This window comes from Aquarana catesbeiana, linkage group LG02, assembly GCF_042186555.1.
Source record: "Aquarana catesbeiana isolate 2022-GZ linkage group LG02, ASM4218655v1, whole genome shotgun sequence".
NCBI lineage: Eukaryota > Metazoa > Chordata > Amphibia > Anura > Ranidae > Aquarana > Aquarana catesbeiana.
The window spans coordinates 379,256,392-379,278,446 of NC_133325.1; the positions used below are offsets into that span (position 1 = coordinate 379,256,392).

At 43.3% G+C, this 22,055-nt stretch overlaps 1 protein-coding gene across 1 annotated transcript in view; it reads left to right on the forward strand.

Moving 5' to 3' along the window:
• LOC141128071 (multidrug and toxin extrusion protein 2-like) overlaps positions 1–22,055 on the forward strand; it is a 181,393-nt gene that overhangs the window by 94,507 nt on the left and 64,831 nt on the right. The window contains exons 12-14 of the mRNA XM_073615137.1: positions 2,276–2,351; positions 12,874–12,943; positions 16,402–16,534. Of these exons, the coding sequence (XP_073471238.1) occupies positions 2,276–2,351; positions 12,874–12,943; positions 16,402–16,534 (279 nt within the window). The remainder of the gene's footprint in view (positions 1–2,275; positions 2,352–12,873; positions 12,944–16,401; positions 16,535–22,055) is intronic.

Sequence of the window (22,055 nt, forward strand, 5' to 3'; positions counted from 1 at the left end):
AAAGGGTGAGTTGTGGTCATATTGGTCCATTGACCCAATTTACCATATAAAAGTGTCCTGCGATGTTCATCCACCGACCATCACACCGCCCGACGGACCTGAAAAAACAAACAAAGCTCCTCCTCAATGGGAGGCTTCCCACCGACTGCTGTCTCTTCGCTTTGACAGCTGTTGTATAGGCAAGAGCGGGGCTACCCGGTGACGTAACCAGATGACCCTGCCCCTTCTGACATCACACGGCGGCACATGATGTCAGAAGGGGGTGGGTTCACACTGGGTGGCCCTGCCCTTGCCTATATATCAGTTGTCAAAGTGAAGAGATAGTAGTCAGCGGGAGGACTCCATATGAGGCAGAGTTTTGTTCCTTTTTTTCTATTTTTCGAGTCTGTCAGGATACGTGATGGATGTACATTGCGGGACACTTTTTTTTCTTTTTTAATAAAAATTGGAGAGGGATTTCCTCTCACTTCCTGTTTTAGCTATGGTACAGGAAGTAAAGGTATAATTCCCCAATGGGACACAGATGGCAAAAAATAAACTGACAGGGGTTATAACCCTCTCTTACTCTATCCAAAATAAAAAGTTTTGTCTGTAGTTGTTCTTTAAAAGGGGGATTTCCCTTTACTTTGGAGAGATTTTCTGACTCTCTGTTCTGTCTTTGGGGACAAACTTTGAAGGGAAATCCTCCTAGTAGGACCTAGACAAAAAATTAAAACAAAAGTTTCTAACCCACTTAATCCAAACTGAAATGAATGGTTAAAGATACACAATGCTAGTTAGGCAGAGGGAACATTTGAAAAACATTAATCTTGCATTCAAAATATGCAAAGTGAGATGGTGCGCTAAATACGCTAAAAAATCAGTGATAAAAATAAATCCGTAAATAAATAATTAGATAATGCATGTATACACAGATAGTGATAATTATTTGAGATCGCTTATGTTACTACTAAACCAATATGCGGTTGATGGTATCTCATAAAACATTTATATAATAGTTCCCAATGAGTATAAACATCAAGTCCATATATTGTCTTTTGGATAAAGACAGCTGGTGTTCACTGGGATTGACTTTCTCCCTTAATGAATAGAGTTCAGCCTACATTCCAATTACACCTTAAAATGCCTCACTGCGTTTTTGGTAATCCACTGGTATTTTGGCTCCAATGATTCAATTTTTATTCATGCAAACAAATATAAAAAGACTTTCATTGCGCAGTGAACTTTTCAATCAAAGCATCATGGCAACACAAACAAGATGCATTCACTGTATAGGTATCACATTAGAGCGCATAGAGCAATCAGCCACCCACCGCGATCTCCTCCTCGCTCTGATCTACGAGTGTGAATCAAAGCAATGCAAAGCACTATGGATGACGTCACTTGGCTTCTCCCGACGCGTTGCGTCACATGCCACGCAACTCTATCATGAGTCTTTTTATATTTGTTTGCATGAATGAAAATTGAATCATTGGAGCCAAAATACCAGTGGATTACCAAAAACGCAGTGAGGCATTTTAAGGTGTAATTGGAATGTAGGCTGAACTCTATTCATTAAGGGAGAAAGTCAATCCCAGTGAACACCAGCTGTCTTTATCCAAAAGACAATATATGGACTTGATGTTTATACTCATTGGGAACTATTATATAAATGTTTTATGAGATACCATCAACCGCATATTGGTTTAGTAGTAACATAAGCGATCTCAAATAATTATCACTATCTGTGTATACATGCATTATCTAATTATTTATTTACGGATTTATTTTTATCACTGATTTTTTAGCGTATTTAGCGCACCATCTCACTTTACATATTTTTAATTTCTTGGAGTGGTATCAGAACACTATGGTAGAGGTGCAGCTTTATACACATTATATAAACTAATAGTCTGAGGGAGAAGTGCAACATTAACACACACACCATTTATTTTTGGATAAATCATTTTTTCATCTCAATATTATATCCTATCACTTGATTATTGGAATATCACGTCACTCTAATAGATTTTATTGTCACATCACTATAAATTTTACAACTTTATATATTTTTGTAACAATACAATACAAATCACAACATCACCTGTATATTCCATTAGCGCGTCAGTTTATTATAATATTAATCTTGCATTCGTTTTCATTGTGCAATTTTCTTAGGCTCGATATACCACTTCTGATTTGGTTACTGTTATTTGATGTATTAGTAGGAATTTACCAAGCAGTTCAAACATTAAATCATTTTTCAGACTAACCTGTACTTCTTCTTATTTTTCAGCAATTGTTTGCTTGTTGATCAGCAGTACTCTACTTGCACTGAGAAATGTAATGGGTTATGTGTTTACAAATGATAAGTGAGTAATATAGAGATGATTTACTTCTTGTAATCAATTTAATCGATAATTTATCAGTCACCTTGATGCAGGTCATAGCATAATAAGCAGTGGTCAAATGTTTGTGCACAAGAATTTTTATAGGTTTATGAACAAAAAAGTGATTTTTAACAACGTATCCTGTGTTGTTGTGAAAAAAAAAAAAAAAAAAAAAAAAACACTATCAAGGAATAAATATTTTAGAAGGACAGTATTATTTGACAAGGACTTTAGGGGTCAGTTACAATTTCTTTGGTGTGCAGCATTAGCCTACTCAGCACCTTGAACCAGAAAGGGAGACTTGTGCCAATCCAATGATAAATTTAAAAAGTCTATAATTGTGGGACAGAAGGAGGTTAATGGCCAAATAATGCTTTTACTGAGATGCATCATCAGGGCCATGCTGGTGTAGCACTTACTCCCAAAGGAGCCACTGTTTTCTCTTTCCCTGTTCCCAGAGCTCACGATTCTGAAAGCAGCACCACTGAAGAGGGAATATTTATGTCAACAATATACATAATATACAATAATAATATTAATAATAGTAATACAATAACCAAAGAAATAGAAACAGCGATAAACCCTCAAAAAAACATGTAAAACAGTAGCAACATAGAGTATGCAGTTATTAATAAGCAAACAACCATAATATGACCCCTAAACTCTATACTTAGGAAGGTCCTGTTTGAAGTCAATGCTAATGCCGCATACACACGAGCGGACTTTTCGACCAGACTGGTCCGACGGACCGAGTCCGGCGGACAATTCGACTGTGTGTGGATTTTAGTCTGGTCGTACATCATCACGTACGAATCCGTCGGACTTTGGTGTGATCGTGTGTAGACAAGTTTGTTCGGAAAGTCCGTCGAAAGTCCATCGGATAGACCGTCGGACCAGTCCGGTCAAAAAGTCCGCTCGTGTGTACGTGGCATAAAACAATAGTTTGGCAGTCTATCTTTCTCTGCAGGCTAGTACATTGGGGCCTAAATCTGGCATTGGAGTGTATAGGCGCTTGCACTGTGTCTTAAACATTAATGTTCTTTAACAGGGTGCAGTAAGGTTTGGCCAGAGGCCTCTCACCAACTTCTTTGGTGATGACTTATCTCCTTTTATTGCTAGTTGTCTGGTAAGCAGAGACAGTGGTAGCATCATTCTTCCCAACAACCAGGTGGGAACATCAGTCATCATCAATGACATTCTCCCCAACGAGCAGCACCAGACAGTGACAGTGGTGTTCTCAAGTACCAGGAGATGTCTGCTACTCTGCCTCTCTGCATCCCTGATGCAGTGGCAAAGCTCATGCAGTGGCAAAGCATTCTGTTAGCAGCCTGCTTCTCACATTCTGTCTCCTGCAATGTCCTCATCACACCTGCCCCAACTAAGGAACAGTTCTTCGTTTTCCTCTCCACAGAGCCCCAGTCATGCTGGGCTGTGTAGTTTCATTGCCAATCAGACACACAGGCCCAGTCTGTCTCGGAACTATATCCCCGCGATTCTTGGTTCCGCCCAGTAGGCTCTTGTTGTTTCAGGATGCACAGTCTATATCCCCCTTCTCTATGTTCTCCTGTTGGTGGGTGGGGCTTTACTCCAGCAATCTGTCTATCCACAGCCCCTGTTGTGCTTGACAGCTTGGGATTAGGAGAGGAAGTGTTAGGCAAAATCAGTGATAGGAGCCCAGCCACAGACAAGCAGTGCTGTGGGCCAGGAGCTACACTGGCAATCCACTTTCCTTGACACTCAGTATCTTGCATATTAGTATAGGGTACCTCAAAAAGTAGTAGTGAGTGAAGTCCAGGTGTTATTAATCCTCACATGTTACTTGGCTCACAGGTTCTCTAGGCAAGGGCACTGGTACTCAGCAACTTGCCATTCACATGGGGTTTCCCTCTAAGGTTGCACATCTGGCAGTATTGTAACCACTTCAGTCAATTGACAGGTCTTTCTAGTGGTCAAAACTGTGCTTCAAACTCTACAGAACAGGAGCCTCACTTAACCCGCTTAGAGTCAGCACTGCATTGCACAGTACTGCACACACCTGCTTTCTCTAATAATACACACCAGAGCTTCCTTTCCTTCATGCCTCCACAATATGTTCCAAGGCTTGACCCTTCCAACACTGGATTGTTGCATCGTTGGGAAGTCCTTGCAACCCCTTCTATATCAGTTTAAAAAGGTACTGTCATCTTTTTACAAAACAAAAAAATGAAAATAAAGGATGACAGGATACATTTACTTAATGGTTTAAGTTTAGACAAAACATCCTCAGCTCTCACTCCCTAACATACCCTTAAGCTTAAAACTCTCCAACCAAGTGCCCACTTGTAAGATGGCCCACCATTAGCTAGGTGTTGGGGTCAAACTGTGCAAGTCTCCACCATGCTTCTTCTTGGATAGGAAAGCTATCCACCTGCTGTAGATAGTATCCACCACCACATTGTGTCAAACTCCTGGCCATAGGTCCTCTAACAACATTCCTGTCCTTTAGGCTTTTATATTTAGGAATAAAAGAATGTCCACACAAAATGCATTTTCCACACTTTATCGAAATGTTGCAAGATTTCTGTGACATCTAACATCACACTGACATACTAGCAGAATTTTTCGGGATGGAAAGCCAAACAAAGGAGTAGACATTTTGTAGTTGTCATTTGGATGCAGAATGCCACAACACATCATTTTTAAGCCATCTTCCCTTAGCACCTCCTCACCCTGGGAGCACCACAGAGTTGGGACCACTTCCCCCAGATACTTTAAGTCCACACCATTGAGCTTCCATTACCAAGTAGAATCAAGGTGCCTTCATCAATAAACCTTGGTCTCCCAATATTCCTTCCATAGTTCTGCCCAACCTGGCATGCTCCTTGATGGCACACTTTTCCAAAGTGTCACCAGTACTCACATTAGAGGACTCTGGCCTGGCCTAAAATGCCTTTTGTACCCTGCTCACAACCCACAGGACACCATAAAAGGAGTCAGGGCGACTACACCTGTTCCTCTTTAGTTCTGTACCACCTCACCTGGGACTTCAGCCCTGTTAAGGGGCCTAGGACAGTAGCCAACTACATCAGGATAGCTCTAGGGTGTTTGGCTTCTATGTCCCAACTCACTCAGCCCCTCTCAACCTAGATCTTATATGGGCACTAACTTAGTTAGCTGATTGTTCAGTTCTCAGTCTTCACTGAGCAGAGAGTGGTGACTGTCAATCACTGTCTCTCTGTTCTGCCCCTCCAGTTTTTACTGGAGCACCAGGCTATGGAGGGGTTTGGAGTGGTTGGCTCAGGCTCTAAGTGGTGGGCTGAGAGGCTGAGCTAACTGCTGGTCAGGCATCTGAGTGGATCTCTACAGAGCCTAGCGTGTCTCTATGATGTCAGCAGACAGCGGGCTTTAGTTCGCTGTTGGCTGAATCTGGGTCACAGAAGTGCACAATTAAGTGCACTCCTGTGACCCACATGAGAAGTATTCTTCTTAAAATGGATGAATCTCCCGCTTTAAGCTGTGTATACTGGACCCAAAGATTACCTGCATCTGGTTGCAAGCGCTGTTTGGCCAACAATTTTCCACCCAGCTCTTTCAACAAACGTCAATTTAAAAAATTGACTGAGGCGCATGAGCGCCGGCATCTAGAGCTCCGCTCCACCACAGCATTGTGCCGTCCACCGGAGCGAACGGAGCACTCCCCCATGCCTAATACCGGGATATCTGTGTAGGGGAAGCCCCCCGGGAACCCGCTGATGCCCGGGGCTCAAGCAAGGAGAAAACTTTTGCGCCAGATGAACTCTGCTGAGGAGCCAGTCACATATGCTAAGATGGCGGCCGCTCCACCAGGTCGACAATTCATTGAGGCAAAGGAGGACTCTATTGCTGATCAGGATTTGAATCCTCCGCCATCCCCAGGTACTGTGCAATCCCCCTTACCCCAGGCCACCTCTCCTGCCTCTACAGAGTCATTGCTGCATAGACTGAACGCTGAGCTCCCCTCCACCCCCATGATGGATCCTCACACAGGCATGCTGCTGTCTGTCTGTGAAGCACATGAGGCTGCTCCTGTCCCCACTGATTTCCCCTCCATGATGGAGGCATTTGCACAAATGCTGTCTAAAAGCCTAGCCCTAAATGCAGCTCAGATCATATCATCCATCCACGCTGATTTACAACTAATAGAGATGACAATAGACACGATTGAGAAAAAAACGGATCAATCGGTAGCACGGATTAATCAAAATTCCGCCAGGCTGCAAGATATGCAGGACCAACTTGAGACTGCGTTCTCCAAAATCGATGACCTCGAGAACCGTTCAAGGTGATACAACTTTAGGATCAGGGGGATCCCTGAATTGGAAAAAGAGGTTCAATCTGCGGTTAAAGCTCTCATAAAACACCTTATCCCAGATATCGCAGAACACGTATGGAGCTAGATAGGGCTCACAGGGCCCTACAACCCCCCCCCCCGATCGGATGGCCTTCCGAGGGATATAATTGTTAAACCCCACTTCTATTCGGTGAAGGAGGAGGTGATGAGGAAGTCCAGGTCCACCGACAACCTCACATTTCATGATCAGAAAATACAGATTTTTGCGGACCTATCACCTTATACTGTGCAGAAAAGAAGAGCCCTCAAGCTGCTACTTCAGCCTCTGATCGACAGAGAAATCAACTATAGATGGTCTTTCCCCCTGCGACTGAACTTTTCCTATAAGAATAAAAGCTTCAGCTTCTCCTCTTTTGCAGAAGGAGAACGCCTTTTATTACAACTGGGGCTGATACCACAAGAACCACCCTCTACACATGCGAACAGAGGTACCCCCTCCTCTACAAAGAGGCCTCCACCAGCTAGCCCGCTGCAACCCTCCTAGTTAACACAAAATTCCAAGAGGTCCAAAGAAAATCTCCCGCCGTGATGTGCTGCACCCCCAAATTAGATCAGGGCCCTGGTCAGAGACACTTCCTTTTTTTCTACGCTCCCCACTGGTTCTTAGAAGGCCATTCCGGTCCCCCCTAACTTGTCACTTGGACTGCAACTTTTCTTACCTGCTTTCCCCTCCAGGCAAATCATTTTTTTTTAATTTTTTTTTTTTTGGTAGCCTGCCATGGACATTCCCCCATGTCAGCATTTTCCCCCTAGACGGGGACTCCTGTTCACACAGAGGGTTTCATGCTCATCTGTATTAATCCTGTATTAGTTTTTGAGCATATGTTTGTCAGTCATGTTCCTTGGAATACGGCTCAGCACATATTTTTGATAGAGGGTAGGAACATGCTCAACTTCTCGGGGAGTCAACCCTTTATGATGGTATACTGATGCTAGACTCCCACCTGAACTGGGTCGCTTGATCCCCTGGGCCCCCCTGCTGTCAGGGCGGGAGGCCTAGAGGGGCCACGGGACCTGGGGAGGGTTCCCGGTTTAATTTCTAAAACACTACTACATATGTGCTTTGAGTGCTCTGTTACAGGTCCATTATAGGCTCTTAGCAGGCCTTAAGTAAGTTTGAAGTTTGGTGGCGGGGCTGTGGTGGACCCAGTGCACCTTCTGTTGAGGCCAAGAGCGCCATCAGTGCCCTTGGACCCTTTCTGATTTCCCTGTAGTCAGGGCAAACCGGTCCTTTCGGATGTAAGGGTAGGTAATGGCTAGCCCATACTACCTTAGGGGTTGGGAGGGGTCGGGGGACCCCAGGATTCTGTTGTTCTTTTTTCACATCAAGAACGTTTTAGTACCGATTAAAGTATACCAATGCTTAACTGTTTTCTCTTTTTTCATCTCTCTCTTCTCCCCTCCTCTTCCCCTTCATCTCACTCCCTGTCAGAGTTTCAGGAGATCCCTTGGTCCCCGCTGGCTGTTCATCCCAGGCCCGGGAAGTAAGGGTCCTCTGCCTTCAGGGTTATGCTGTGTTCCCGTCCATCATTGCTCAGGTAAGATACGGTTCACCCTGGTAGCTCTCCCCCCTCTGAGCTATGGCTGAAACTGATACTCCCTCTGCTGCCCTTAAACTTATCTCACACAATTCCCAGGGTCTGAACTCCCCTATCAAACGTAGGAAACTTTTCCAATTATATCACACCGTGCGTGCTGATGTTCTTTTATTACAAAAGACGCACTTTCCGTCAACATTCAAACCCTCGTTCCTCCATCAACGTTATCCCCAATTTTTCATTGCTTCCGCACACAACAAAACAAAGGAAGTAGCCATTTGTTTCGCTAAACACATTAATTTGTCCCAGCCAGAAACTTTGATCGACCCCCAAGGTCGCTCTATCTTAGTTTCAGGACACATAGACGGTGTACCATACACCTTTGTCTCGTATTACTCGCCGAATAAGGGTCAGAGACCATTTTTTGAATCCTTGTTACATAAACTGAGGGCGCACTTGAAGGGGACAGTGTTCATTGGCGGAGATTCTAATATTGCTTTCGATGCCTCTCTGGACAAAACAGCAGTAGGGAAACCTATACCGAAGCGCCCTACAAAACAAAGTACTAAAATAGCTAATCTCCTTCATAATGAAGGGCTGATTGACATCTGGAGAGAGGTCAACCCGCACACCAAAGACTATACCCACTTCTCAGCCCCCCCCACAACTCCTTTGCCAGGATAGACCACATTTTCACTCGCTCCCACACTATTCCCCTAATTAGAAGCAACTATATATATAACATCGCAACTGAAAGCTGCACATAGGGCAGACACACACAAGCTCACGGAAGAGTACCATTCTTTAGCGAAAGCCCACAAGCACCATCCCACAACCGAGTCCCTGGCAAGACTTGACAAGGCCCGTACCCTCCTCAACTTGTCTTTAACAACGGCGGCAGAAAAACACCTTAGGTGGTCTGGGGCGAAATTCTACTCTCAGAAAGATAGGATTGGCTCCAGACTGGCTGCGAAGCTCAGCCCCAAACACCGCCAATTAGCATTTCCTAAAATCAGGACAGCATCAGGGGAACTGACACAGAACCCAATCAAGATCATGGATGAGTTTTTACACTTCTACATGGACCTTTACAAAACCATTAGGCCTCCCTCCAGACAGTTATTGGACAAAATCTTGGACAACCTCCTTCTGCTTTTACTAATAAAGGATCATAGAGATCTCATGGAAAGCCCGTTCTCCACTGAGGAGATTTTAGACACTATCAAATCCCTTAAACTTGGGTCCTCTCCTGGTCCAGATGGCTTCTCCACTGGATATTACAAAAAATTTGCCCCCAGCCTGGCCCCTCATATGGCCCGTCTGTTTAACTCTCTCAGGGATGGAGCCCCTCTCAGTGCAGACCTCAACAATGCCTATATATCGGTGATCCCGAAACCAGATAAAGACTCTAGTGAATTGGGCAATTACCGTCCGATATCGCTTATTAATAACAATATCAAAATACTGACCAAGATTCTCGCGAATCGGGTAGCGAGTTTTATATCAACCTACGTACATAAAGATCAGGTGGGCTTCATCCCTGGGAGACAGGTACCGGATCAAATCCGCAGAACTATTGATGTCATTTCTCTCCTTCGATCACAGTGGGATGGGGGACCCCCTCAACAAGGCTTCCTCCTTTCTATAGATCTTCACATGGCCTTCGACTCAGTCGACTGGGAATACCTCACTGAGATCCTTAAAAGATGGGTTTTGGCCCTTCTTTCTTAAACCTAATTGATTCCCTCTATTCGACGCCTTCAGCTCAGGTTCGTCTGATAGGCAGATATTCTGACTCATTCTCAATAGGAAGGGGCACTAGACAGGGTTGCCCCCTATCTCCCCTCCTCTTCGCGGTGGCCATTGAAACGTTGGTGGTGGCAATAAGGTCGAACCCTGATATTAAGGGGGTAAAGTGCGGCGACAAGGTGCACAAATGCGCGCTGTACGCAGATGATCTCCTCCTCTATATCACCTCCCCTCTTACCTCCACCCCCATACTTTATAAGATTTTGGGGATCTTCAGTGAGGTCTCGGGCCTAGGAGTCAACATGGCCAAATCGACAGCGTTAAATATAACACTCCCCCAAGAACTGGTCCAACAAATGTCAAACAACTTTGACTTCTCCTGGGCAGACAAGGCTATTCCTTACTTAGGGATCAAACTAACGCCAGAGTTTAATGACATTTTTGGAGCTAATAATCCTCCCATGCTAAACAAATGTAGGGGTGATATGGAGCGGTTGAAAAAGTGTGGCCTTCTGGCTGGGCAGAATTCACGCAGTAAAAATGACACTGCTCCCCCGTCTATTATATCTGTTCCGCTCACTTCCGATCCCAATAAAAAAACAATTCCTCAGTAAATTTCAGTCCGAGATTGTTCGCTTTGTTTGGGGCAACAAAGGGTATAGGTGTCCTTCAAAAATTCTTTTTTGCCTAAAATCTCAAGGCGGGCTAGGCCTTCCTAATATATGGGGATATTTCCAGGCAGCCCAACTAGCTCAAATTCCGGTAACTTACTCCAGGGGCCCGAAGCCTGAATGGCTCTCGATGGAAAGGCAAGCAACTCCTTTGAACACTATAGATTTTCTCCTTGGGTGCAACCCCAAACTTAGGCCAGCTATCCTAGCCCCTACCCTCTCCTACTCGGTGGCTCTTTGCTCAAAGCTCTACTCACAACACACTCTGACATCTCAAATGAAGCCACTAGCCCATCTGTTCCATAATGCTGATTTTCCACCAGGATTAAGTATTAAAGCGTTCCAAAGGTGGACAGATAAAGGTCTCTACAGGATCGGTCACTTTCTTTCCCCGGGGGGACCTCTTACCCTTTCACACTGTAAGGAAAAATTAGATATGCCAGACTCAGAACTTTTTAGATTCTCCCAAATTTCCCATTTCTTACACACACTTTGGTCTAACAAAAAAGAACCCCCCACAATAAGCCCCTACGAACAGTGGTGTTACAATTCGGAAGCTCAGAGGGGGAGATATCCCTGATCTACACAGCTTTGATGACGGAATTGGGTAAACCGACCTATGCTTGAGCCTGGGAGGCTGAGACTGGCTGCTCTGGGTCCCCTCAGGAGTGGTTCTGCGCATCCAAGCGGGCATATAAAAGGTATTCTCAACATCTCTCTTATCGAAGCTAGTCTCAAAGTATTGACTAGATGGTACTATGTCCCCGCAAGATTGGCAGTTATCTTCCTGGGATCCTGTCCATTATGCTATAGAGGATGTGAGCTGGAGGGCACGATGCTCCATACTTGGTGGACCTGCCCTCGTATTAGATCCTTCTGGCAGAAAGTATTTCGCACCATCAGCTCAATCACTAAGGCATTGGTGACCCCCGACCCCAACATTGCACTACTGAATAGGTGTATCCCGGCTCTAGATAAATACTCGCAAACACTAGCCTACTTTGTATTATTGGGAGCCAAAATTACTATTGCCAAAGCATGGAAACAACCCACAGTCTCCTTCAGGGGGTTCAAGAGAAAAGTCTCTTGGATCATGGCACAAGAACAAATAGTTGCGAAACTTCATGACCAAGTTGTAAATTTCTCAGAAACTTGGGAACCTTGGTCAATGTACTGTGGTATTTCTATTCTTCCTGGGGTTCCACAGGGACCAATGCAAACACTGACTCCATGATGACTCTCCCCCATCCTACTCATCACCCCCCTTTTTTCCTTATTTTCACACCTTTTTCCTTTCAACTACTTGGGACACTCTGTTCCCAATCATCTTTTTAGTTATGCCAGTTCATCTGTTATCTTTGATGTGGGATTTTCTTTAAGTTGTGGACAGGTTATCAGGGTGTAGGCCACCTGTAATTCCCCCCAGAATAGCTTAATCCTCTCCAAACTCACCCATGATCCTCGGGATATAGGCACATGAAAGCTCATCAGAGGGAAGATGGCACCTCTTAGGAAGAAAGTGACTGTGGGCCTCCCAGGGGTGATACAGGCTTCCACAGTGTGATCCCAGAGGGGTGGGGTGCGTGGAGCCCATGGGGAGGTCCAGTAGCTACCCCCCAGTCGCTTTTCATACTTCCCCCTGTAAGTGATTGGTTATCATACGGCCGGCAGGGTAGTTTGGATTCCAGAGCCGCAAGTATACGGGCCACTCCCTCGTTTTGGATCTCATTATGGAATCCCCACCCTATAACAGCCTGATGTTCCTGTCCTGTTCTTCCAAAGAGTACCTGTCGTGCCTGTCAATTGGGTTAGAGATTGTGCGTCCCTCTCACTTGATTTACCTGCTGAAGATGTACTAGACTTTGTCGCTATGGTTGCATATACACATCGTTTTGTTCATCTACTGTTGTATGGCATGAAAAACTGCTAATAAAAACATTTTAAAATAAAAAATTGACTGATGGTGAACTAGGTGTTACTTACAGGGCCGCCCAAGGAGTGAATGTTGGCTGATTCAACATGAACAACTTTATTCTAGTAAATATGCATCTCCACTGGTTATATAAAACTAATAATAGTTTATCGAGAAGGGTACAGCTATTAGTAAGCAAAATGACTATTTTATTTATTTGTCCTGAATGTAATTTTATTTCATTTCTTTTTGTATGTAAATTCAGGGATATTGTTACGTTGGTTTCACGTATAATGCTGCTATTAGCTCCATTTCACCTGTGTGATGGTACAAATGTAAGTATCCCATTATTATCTTATTATAAAAAAATAAGTGGTATTAATAAAAACTGTTGCAGGGATGACTGGGAGGAAAAAACTTTCGATCTTTTGTTTGACAATCTGTGCAAGAAAACATTTGGTAATTTACAGGTAGCTGCAGAGAAGATAAAAGTATATAATATTTAACAATATATATATATATATGTATGTATGTGTACCAAAAGACGCACATACACACACACATACACAGTGCAGTGGTTCTACAGTGATAATTCAATGCTATACTTAGTGCTATGTATACATGCAATAAAATTCAAATTCATAAAAAATTCATAATAAATGTCTCATAAATCAATATCAATCTTGACAGTAGTGCTCCAGTGTTATTATCATATCACCGTGCTTCTCACTAATTCTTATTGCTTGTGCAAACCACTACCAGCTATTTAATCTGCTCACCTCAAGGACTCAAATGAACTCTTTATTTTCACTCCCCAAACGTCTTTTCTTTCTCTCAGGACTCAGCTGTTCAATTTCTCTCTTTCACAATCTCCACTCCACCCAATGTATCCCTCACAGATAGAGGGTTTATCTCTGAGATTATTCAGCTGTTCCTCCACTTCAAGGGACGTCATGTATCATGTAATCAAAAACACAGCCCACATAGCTCTGCTATAAAACTTTTATTTAAAACCCCACTAAAAGAGGACACTTACTAGATATAAAAACAAAAATTGCTTGTTAAATGTATTGTGAGCGTCTGCTCGCTCACCACCATGGCTGCGCAACGTCAAAGGCTCGGATCCTCTCCTCAGCACATGTATTGACCTCTGAATAGTCTTCCTCAGCAGGGGAAGCATGGTGATATGATAATAACACTGGCATGATATGATACATTGAGTGGAGTGGAGTGGAGATTGTGAAAGAGAGAAATTGAACAGCTGAGTCCTGAGAGAAAGAAAAGACATTTGGGGAGTGAAAATAAAGAGTTCATTTGAGTCTTCCTGACTCATCCTTGAGGTGAGCAGATTAAATAGCTGGTGGTGGTTTGCACAAGTAATAAGAATTATTGAGAAGCACGGTGATATGATAATAACACTGGAGCACTACTGTCAAGATTGATATTGATTTATGAGACATTTATTATGAATTTTTTATGAATTTGAATTTTATTGCATGTATACATAGCACTAAGTATAGCATTGAATTATCACTGTAGCAGCGCTGCACTGTGTGTGTGTGTGTGTGTGTATGTGCGTCTTTTGGTACACATACACATATATTTATATATACCGTATTTCCCGTGTATAAGGCGACCGGGCGTATAAGACAACCCCCTCATTTTACAGGTTTTTAGGATTTTTTGCCTGTACTCACCGTATAAGACGACCCCCCCTTCCGAGGCTTCCGACGCTTCATATCCTTCTTCCTTCTTGCTGGAGCTGGAGCCGGAGCCATATCCTTCTTGCTGGAACTGGAGTCAATCACGGCGAGTGATGTATTCTATTAATGAATACAAAGCCTGCTTGGAATGGCAGAGGCTGTAACATCATCAGCACGCGCCTCTCTGACTCTCAAAGTCAATCCGTGCAGGCTACTGTATGTAGCCTGCTTGGATTGGCAGAGGTTGTTACTCCTATCCGAGCAGACTCTGTATTCATTTGAATACATCGCTCACCAGGATTGGCTCAGCGGTCTATACTGTATGTAGCCGAAGCTACATACACTATTACCACACATCCAGCAGGCACCCGAGCAGCTAATCCGGCGTATAAGACGACCCTTGCTTTTTGGACAGTTTTTTTTAAGTGTAAAAGGTCGTCTTTTACGCTGGATAATACGTATGTATACATATGTGTATATTTATATATATATATTAGGGCTGCGCATCTTCACTGGTCTCACGATTCGATTACGATTATCTGGTCAACGATTCGATTCCGCGATGCATCACGATGCATCACGATTACCGATGAGCTCCCACTTCCGCTTGGGCCACCTAGGCAGCCCTTCCACCCTGCAATCTTCTGGGACACATCACAGTTCCCAAAAGATTGCCTGGCTATGCAGGACAGCGCAGTGAGACATGCGCACCCGGCTGTGAAGCTGCAAGCTGTCACAGCCGGATGCCCACAGTAGTATTGCCAGCGCTGTGGACAGGCGGGGGAGAGAAGGGAGGGTTTGGGTGGCCACGTCGCTGGATTGTGGGACAGGTGAGTGTCTTTTTATTGAAAGTCAGAAGATGCTTTTTTTTGTAGCTGCTGACTTCTAATAAACAAAAAATTGACTGGAACTCCGCTTTGAATTAAAAATAACCTCACTCCCTAAAAAGTGCACTAATCCGGTGCACTACAGGGTACAGAGATTCACACACACGGCTGCTTGGAGGTCAGAAGGGATAGAATCCACAGATGACAAACAGCCCTGTGAAGTTCCCTCTACTGTCTCTGTGCTGACCAGTGGCAGCTGGTGCTCAAAACGCAGCCACTTGTGCCCGTCAAATGCAGCCACTTGTGCCCAAACGCAGCCACTTGTGCCCGTCAAACGCAGCCACTTGTGCCTGTCAAACGCAGCCACCTGTGCCCAAACGCAGCCACCTGTGCCCGTCAAACGCAGCCCCCTGTGCCCAAACGCAGCCACCTGTGCCCAAACTCAGCCACCTGTGCCCATTAAATGCAGCCATCACTAACCCCCCCACAATTACTTTCTTTTAATTAATGTTATATTACAATAGATGCTGTGCCCCCGCTGTATGTGATTTTAAAATACAATGTCACCTCATACCGAATTTCGCCATAGTAGTACGATCATGTGACTCCCGGCTCGTCCCGTCCCGCCCCTCTCCGCTCTCCTCTCTCCTCTCCCCTCTCACCTCTCACGTGCCTCCTGAGTCCTGACGTCAGCGGGGAATTCTCAGTCCCGCCCGCTGACTATAGTTTTCGTGTCAGAAGAGAGGCGGGCGGGACTGAGAAATCCCCGCTGACGTCAGGACTCAGGAGACGGAAGAGGAGAGCGGAGAGGGGCGGGACGGGCCTGGGAGTCACATGATTGTGCTACTACGGCGAAATAGGGTATAAAGCGACATTGTTTTTTAAAAAGCACATACAGCGGGGGCACAGCATCTATTGTAATACAACATTAATTAAAATAAAGTCATTTTAAAAATACACTCGGAGTGCTTACCCGGGAGGGGCGGGGCTAGTAATGACGTCACCAGACATCGATTTTCCGGTCCTTATGCATCGGGGACACCTGAATCGCGATGCATCGATGCAACGATTAATTTCAGCACCCCTAATATATATATATATATATATATATATATATATATATATATATATATATATATAAAATTTAAAGTGTAGTGATTTCACTTAAAATGTATAGCGGCTGCAACTTTGCACTTGATTAATTTAGTGTGGCGCTGATTGTTTCACGCATTTGAATATTTAACATTTATTTTTCTTTTGTAGGCAGCCTGTAATGGAATATTAAGGGGAACAGGAAAGCAAAAAATTGGTGCTATTACAAATATTTTTGGTTATTACCTCATAGGAATCCCGGTTGGAATATCTCTGATGTTTCCAGCAAAACTTGGGGTTATAGGTAAGATCACAAACTACATGTATGGCAAGAAAATACATGTGTATAAAATATTTCTGTCTACACTGAATTGTTAGATCAGCAATATCAGCTGAATATAGCTTTGCTGATACAGATTGGTTGTCATGTGACCTGCTGCTACAGTTCCTTAAAAAAGTATTCATACCCCTTGAAATGTTCCACATTTTGTCATTTTACAACCAAAAACGTAAATGTATTTTATTGGGATTTTATGTGATAGACCAACAAAAAGTGGAATATCATTGTGAAGTGGAAGGAAAATGATAAATGGTTTTCAACATTTTTTACAAATAAATATCTGAAATGTGTGGCGTGCATTTGTATTCAGCTCGCTTTACTCTGATACCCCTAACTAAAATCTAGTGGAACCAATTGCATTCAGAAGTCACCTAATTAGTAAATAGAGTCCAACCGTGTGTAATTTAATCTCAGTATAAATACAGCTTTTCAGTGAAGCCCTCAGAGGTTTGTTGGAGAACCTTAGTGAACAAACAACATCATGAAGGCCAAAGAACACCCCAGACAGGTCATGGGTAAAGTTGTGGAGAAGTTTAAAGCAGGGTTAGGTTATAACAAAATATCCCAAGCTTTGAACATCTCATGGAGCACTGTTAAATCCATCATACAAAAATAGTAAGAGTATGGCACAACTGCAAACCTACCAAAACATGGTCATCCACCTAAACTGACAGGCTGGGCAAGGAGAGCATTAATCAGAGATGCAGCCAAAAGCTATATAAAAACAGAAAATGACTCCTGCGCACAAGTGGTCGACCCAATATAGAAGGAACACACTGGCCTTGCTGCCCTCAAGGATGGGGATTCCTAGCAAACAAAGACATAAAAAGAGAAAAGGGCGCACCAGCCATGTGCATTATCTTTTGTAAAACATTTATTAAATAAAATGATAAAGGAAATTACTCACAAGCAGTAAAAAATCATGTGCCATAAACCTTGGACATCAACTTGCAACAAGTGGTATAGATGATGAACAAAACCTTCCAAAGGTGTTTCCGAGGAATATATACACTGCCCGCTCCGCTTAGCGGGCAGTGTATATATTCCTCGGAAACACCTTTGGAAGGTTTTGTTCATCATCTATACCACTTGTTGCAAGTTGATGTCCAAGGTTTATGGCACATGATTTTTTACTGCTTGTGAGTAATTTCCTTTATCATTTTATTTAATAAATGTTTTACAAAAGATAATGCACATGGCTGGTGCGCCCTTTTCTCTTTTTATGTCTATGCAGCCAAAAGCCCCATGGTAACTCTGGAGGAGCTGCAGAGATCTACAGCTCAGGTGGGAGAATCTGTCCACAGGACAACTATTATTCGTGCACTCCACAAATCTGGCATTTATGGAAGAGTGGCAAGAAGAAAGTCATTGTTGATAGAAAGCTATAAGAAGTCCTGTTTGCAGTTTGCGAGAAGCCATGTGGGGGACACAGTAAACATGTGAAAGAAGGTGCTCTGGTCAGATGAGACCAAAATGTAACTTTTTGGTCTAAAACAAAAACGCTATGTGTGGCAGGAAACTAACACTTCACCTCACCCTGAACACACCATCCCCATCGTGAAACATGGTGGTGGCAGCATCATGTTGTGGGGATACTTTTTTCAGCGGGGACAGGGAAGCTGGTCAGAGTTTATGGGAAGATTTGGTTTGCCTTCCAGCAGGACAATGACCCTAAACATACAGCCAGAGCTGCAATGGAATGGTTTAGAGCAAAGCATATTCATGTGTTAGAATGGCCCAGTCAAAATCCAGACCTAAATCCAATTGAGAATCTGTGACAAGACTTGAAAATTGCTGTTCACAGAAGCTCTCCATCCAATCAGACAGAGCTTGAGCTATTTTGCAAAGAAGAATAGGCAAAAATGTCACTCTCTAGATGTTCAAAGCTGGTAGAGACATCCCCAAAAAGACATGCAGCTATAAGTGCAGAGAAAGGGGGTTATACAAAGTATTGACTCAGGGGGGCTGAATACAAATGCACACCACACTTTTGACATATTTATTTGTAAAAAATGTTGAAAAACATTTATCATTTCCCTTCCACTTCACAATTATGTGCCACTTTGTGTTGGTCTATCACATAAAATCCCAATAAAATACATTTACGTTTTTGGTTGTAACATGACAAAATGTGGAAAATTTCAAGGGGTATGAATACTTTTTCAAGGCACTGTATAGTTCTAGAATAAGGACAGGTAGGTAAACAATTAGAGGTAGCACTAAGTACACTAAAATGGCTCAAAATGGCATCCAATATGGTGGCTTTTTTCAGTTTTCTTTTTTTGGTAAAAGGAACATTTACAAAGAAATTTGGGCGCAAATGAGGCTTAAAGTAGATCGAAGCTGGGTGTCATTTAGTTTGCTAAAGCACAGTGCATCATAAAGTATTGCTTTTTTAATTTTCAAATATTGTTTTCTGCTGTTTTTTCATCAGTTTTTGCATATCAGTACAGCTGATCCCTTTCAGCCACTTCCTAGCTATATGAACTAGTTCCAGTGTTGGCTGCACATCATTGTTTTAGACTAGTTCACTGATGATGACAGTGGTGGACTATGCCTTATGCAAGGTTTGTCGACATGAACACATGTTACAGGGTGATATCATAGGGGCACAACTGGGAGCCATAACATGAAATTCTTTAACAAGGACCTCTGTAAAAGGATCACCAGGTTTTAATTGAACCAGTTTGCTTCTGGATCACTTTTCCTTATTGCTTTTCCTGGATAGCCAGATGATAGTTGAACAAAACTGCAACTCCATGAGTTCCAGGATGTTTAGAAATGGCCTTGGGATGTCAATTAGTTTATAAAACCTGCAGATATGAAAGGGCTGTGTGATATTGAGTGATAAGACTCAATGTGGTAGATGCCTTTTTAGTGAAACATGTCGGTCCGAAATTGCGATTCAAGGGACTGGTAGCCCACGTTTATTAAAATGGAAAGCAAATTCTTTACACAACAGTTGCCCATACCGGGCATTTTCCAGCTCTTCAGGCTCACTGAACCTTGGTTGCAGCACCTCACAACAAAGGCCCACTCCTGGCCTCTAAATAGGGCCCTCCAGCCCCCTCAAGCTTGCTCACTCCTCCAGAAAATTCTGGACTCCCTCCAGGCCCCTAGACTCTCTAGCCAAATGTAGCATGGCTCCCTTGGGGACTGCAGAGAATTATCTGCTCATCTGCACGGCCATGACCAAGTGAACTTTCCAACCCACTAGACACTCAGACATCCTGTTAATACTATAAAGCAAGAATCAAGCAACTCTGAAATGTTTTACTTGAACCAAATAGGAAAAGTTATTTCACAAAGAAAGGAGTAGATCCGCTGAGCTGTGATAATAGCGCCAACTCAGCAAACAGACACCTCCTGAAGATACAACAATGTTTAAACAATGAATAAGGCTATATACACAAGGATACACTATATTCAGTTCCGAAGTCACCTCCCAGTGGATGCTATAGTTAACTACACATGTGGCCACACTGACATAGATGTAATCTAGACAGCCTATGCTATTTTAATGGGAGAGCTAATCCTCCACTGATGTTATATATATATATATATATGTGCATATATACATTTTATATATATATATAGATATATATATATATATCTATATATCTATATATATATAGATATATATATATATCTATATATATATATATCTATATATATATATATATATTTTATATATAAGCTTCCTACTTCCTACAAGTAATGGCAGTAGAGTTCATGTGGCAGATCTGTTATTCTTCACTAGCTAGTTGCTCATTAACTGTAATCAGTTTGGTTGCAGATGAAACAGTAGATTCCAAGTGGCGAAGGCTTAAAGCCTCTGAGTACAGTGTTCCAGCAAAGCAGTAAAGTGTTCTTGGGTAGAGATATGTGCGCACTGTGTTCTGTAATGGTGGTAGTGAATAGATAAAGATTGAGCAGCTTGGTCTCTCACCAATGACCCAATCGATCGGCAGTCTTCTAGATAGGAACACGGATGGCAACACTCTGGCAACGGATTCTCTGTCTCGGCCTTCTGTAGTGACTTTCTCCAGCCATCTGCACCAATGAGTAGGCGCTGTAAATGATGCTAGTAACAGGATGTCCAACAGTGGGTAGCAGGACTAGGCCTCTCAGGCCTCGTGGTGGAAGTAGCGTTCTGTGTGGTAGGCCGCGACCTCTCTCTCTGTCACACAGAGAGGTCCATCTTGCGTCAGGCCCAGAAGAACGAGAGCATGCGTTGGCTTCTAAGCTTCTTTTATCATCCCTCCCAGCAACCTTTGGGCCACTGCAAGGGTCTCTGGGATTTGTAGTCTTAGGGTATAGGGATGCATAGCAGCAGATTCAAAGAGGACTATACACCCCATAACTCACTCTGTTGGCACGGGGACAAACAATGTTTAGAACACTGGAAAGTACAAAGCTTTCTGGTAACAGTCCATATCGCTACACACCTAAGCTTCCTCAGTCTCCCAGATCCTCCCTTAATCTCCCAGACTCCTATAGCTGTCCCGATTTTCCTCAGTCATTGGGCAAGGAATCCCCATCACAAGGGATGCAGTCCCTGGCAGGAACACTCAGCTCTCCTGACAGGGCTCTGTCTACAAATGGCAGCAACTGCCCTGAGCTATCCTCAAGCTTTCAATATATAAGGGCTCTGTGCATCTGGACACACACCCTGCTGGTTTTCACCAAAACCAGACACTGGGCTGGATATTTCTTCCCTTCAAAAAATCCAAAGCCCAGTCCGAGAATACCAAAATCCTGAGAAAATGTTAAAAAAAAAGGATTTTTATTTTTTTAAAGCGGAAATTTACTTATACCAACTTGATAAAAAATAATGTTCTTTAGCAACGAACATATATTCCACATTAATAATTATGCTACCAAAATTAGTGTGTGCTGTAAATTGCCTCCAGCATTGCTCCTATTCCTTCTTACCAGAAACGCCCATTTTGCTGAAGCCTGGAGCTCCTGAGCAGCAGTAAATCTTTAGTTTGTGAGCAGATTGGCCTCTGATTTTTGGCACAGTGCTAAAACATAGACAGCAACAGAGCATGTGCAGAGCAGGGTGAGAGAGTGCATTACTGGTGGACCAGGGCGATGTAACAGTTTAGAGGGGCTAAGCGCTATCAATGCAACTCAAGTCGTATATAATACTTATCATGACCACTCAGAGTTTGTGGGTCACGTTCCTTTGGTAAGCGTTTATGTATATATGGACACCGTTGATCACTTTACATGGGGTGAGAATGCATTGCGACAGTGCTTTACACTGGATTAGTCTTCATTTACACTTGTACGACTCCAAAGTTGCACAGACTTTGGAGTGCAACTTTGGATGGGTGCAACTTGAATATGATTTTGGCTTTGACCAGTGATAATGGACAACTGTTGCACAACTGTTGTAATATATAACATTCAGGTACGACATTCATGCAACTTTTGAGGGTTAACATTGAAGTCTATGGCCCTCAAGTTGCATGAAAGT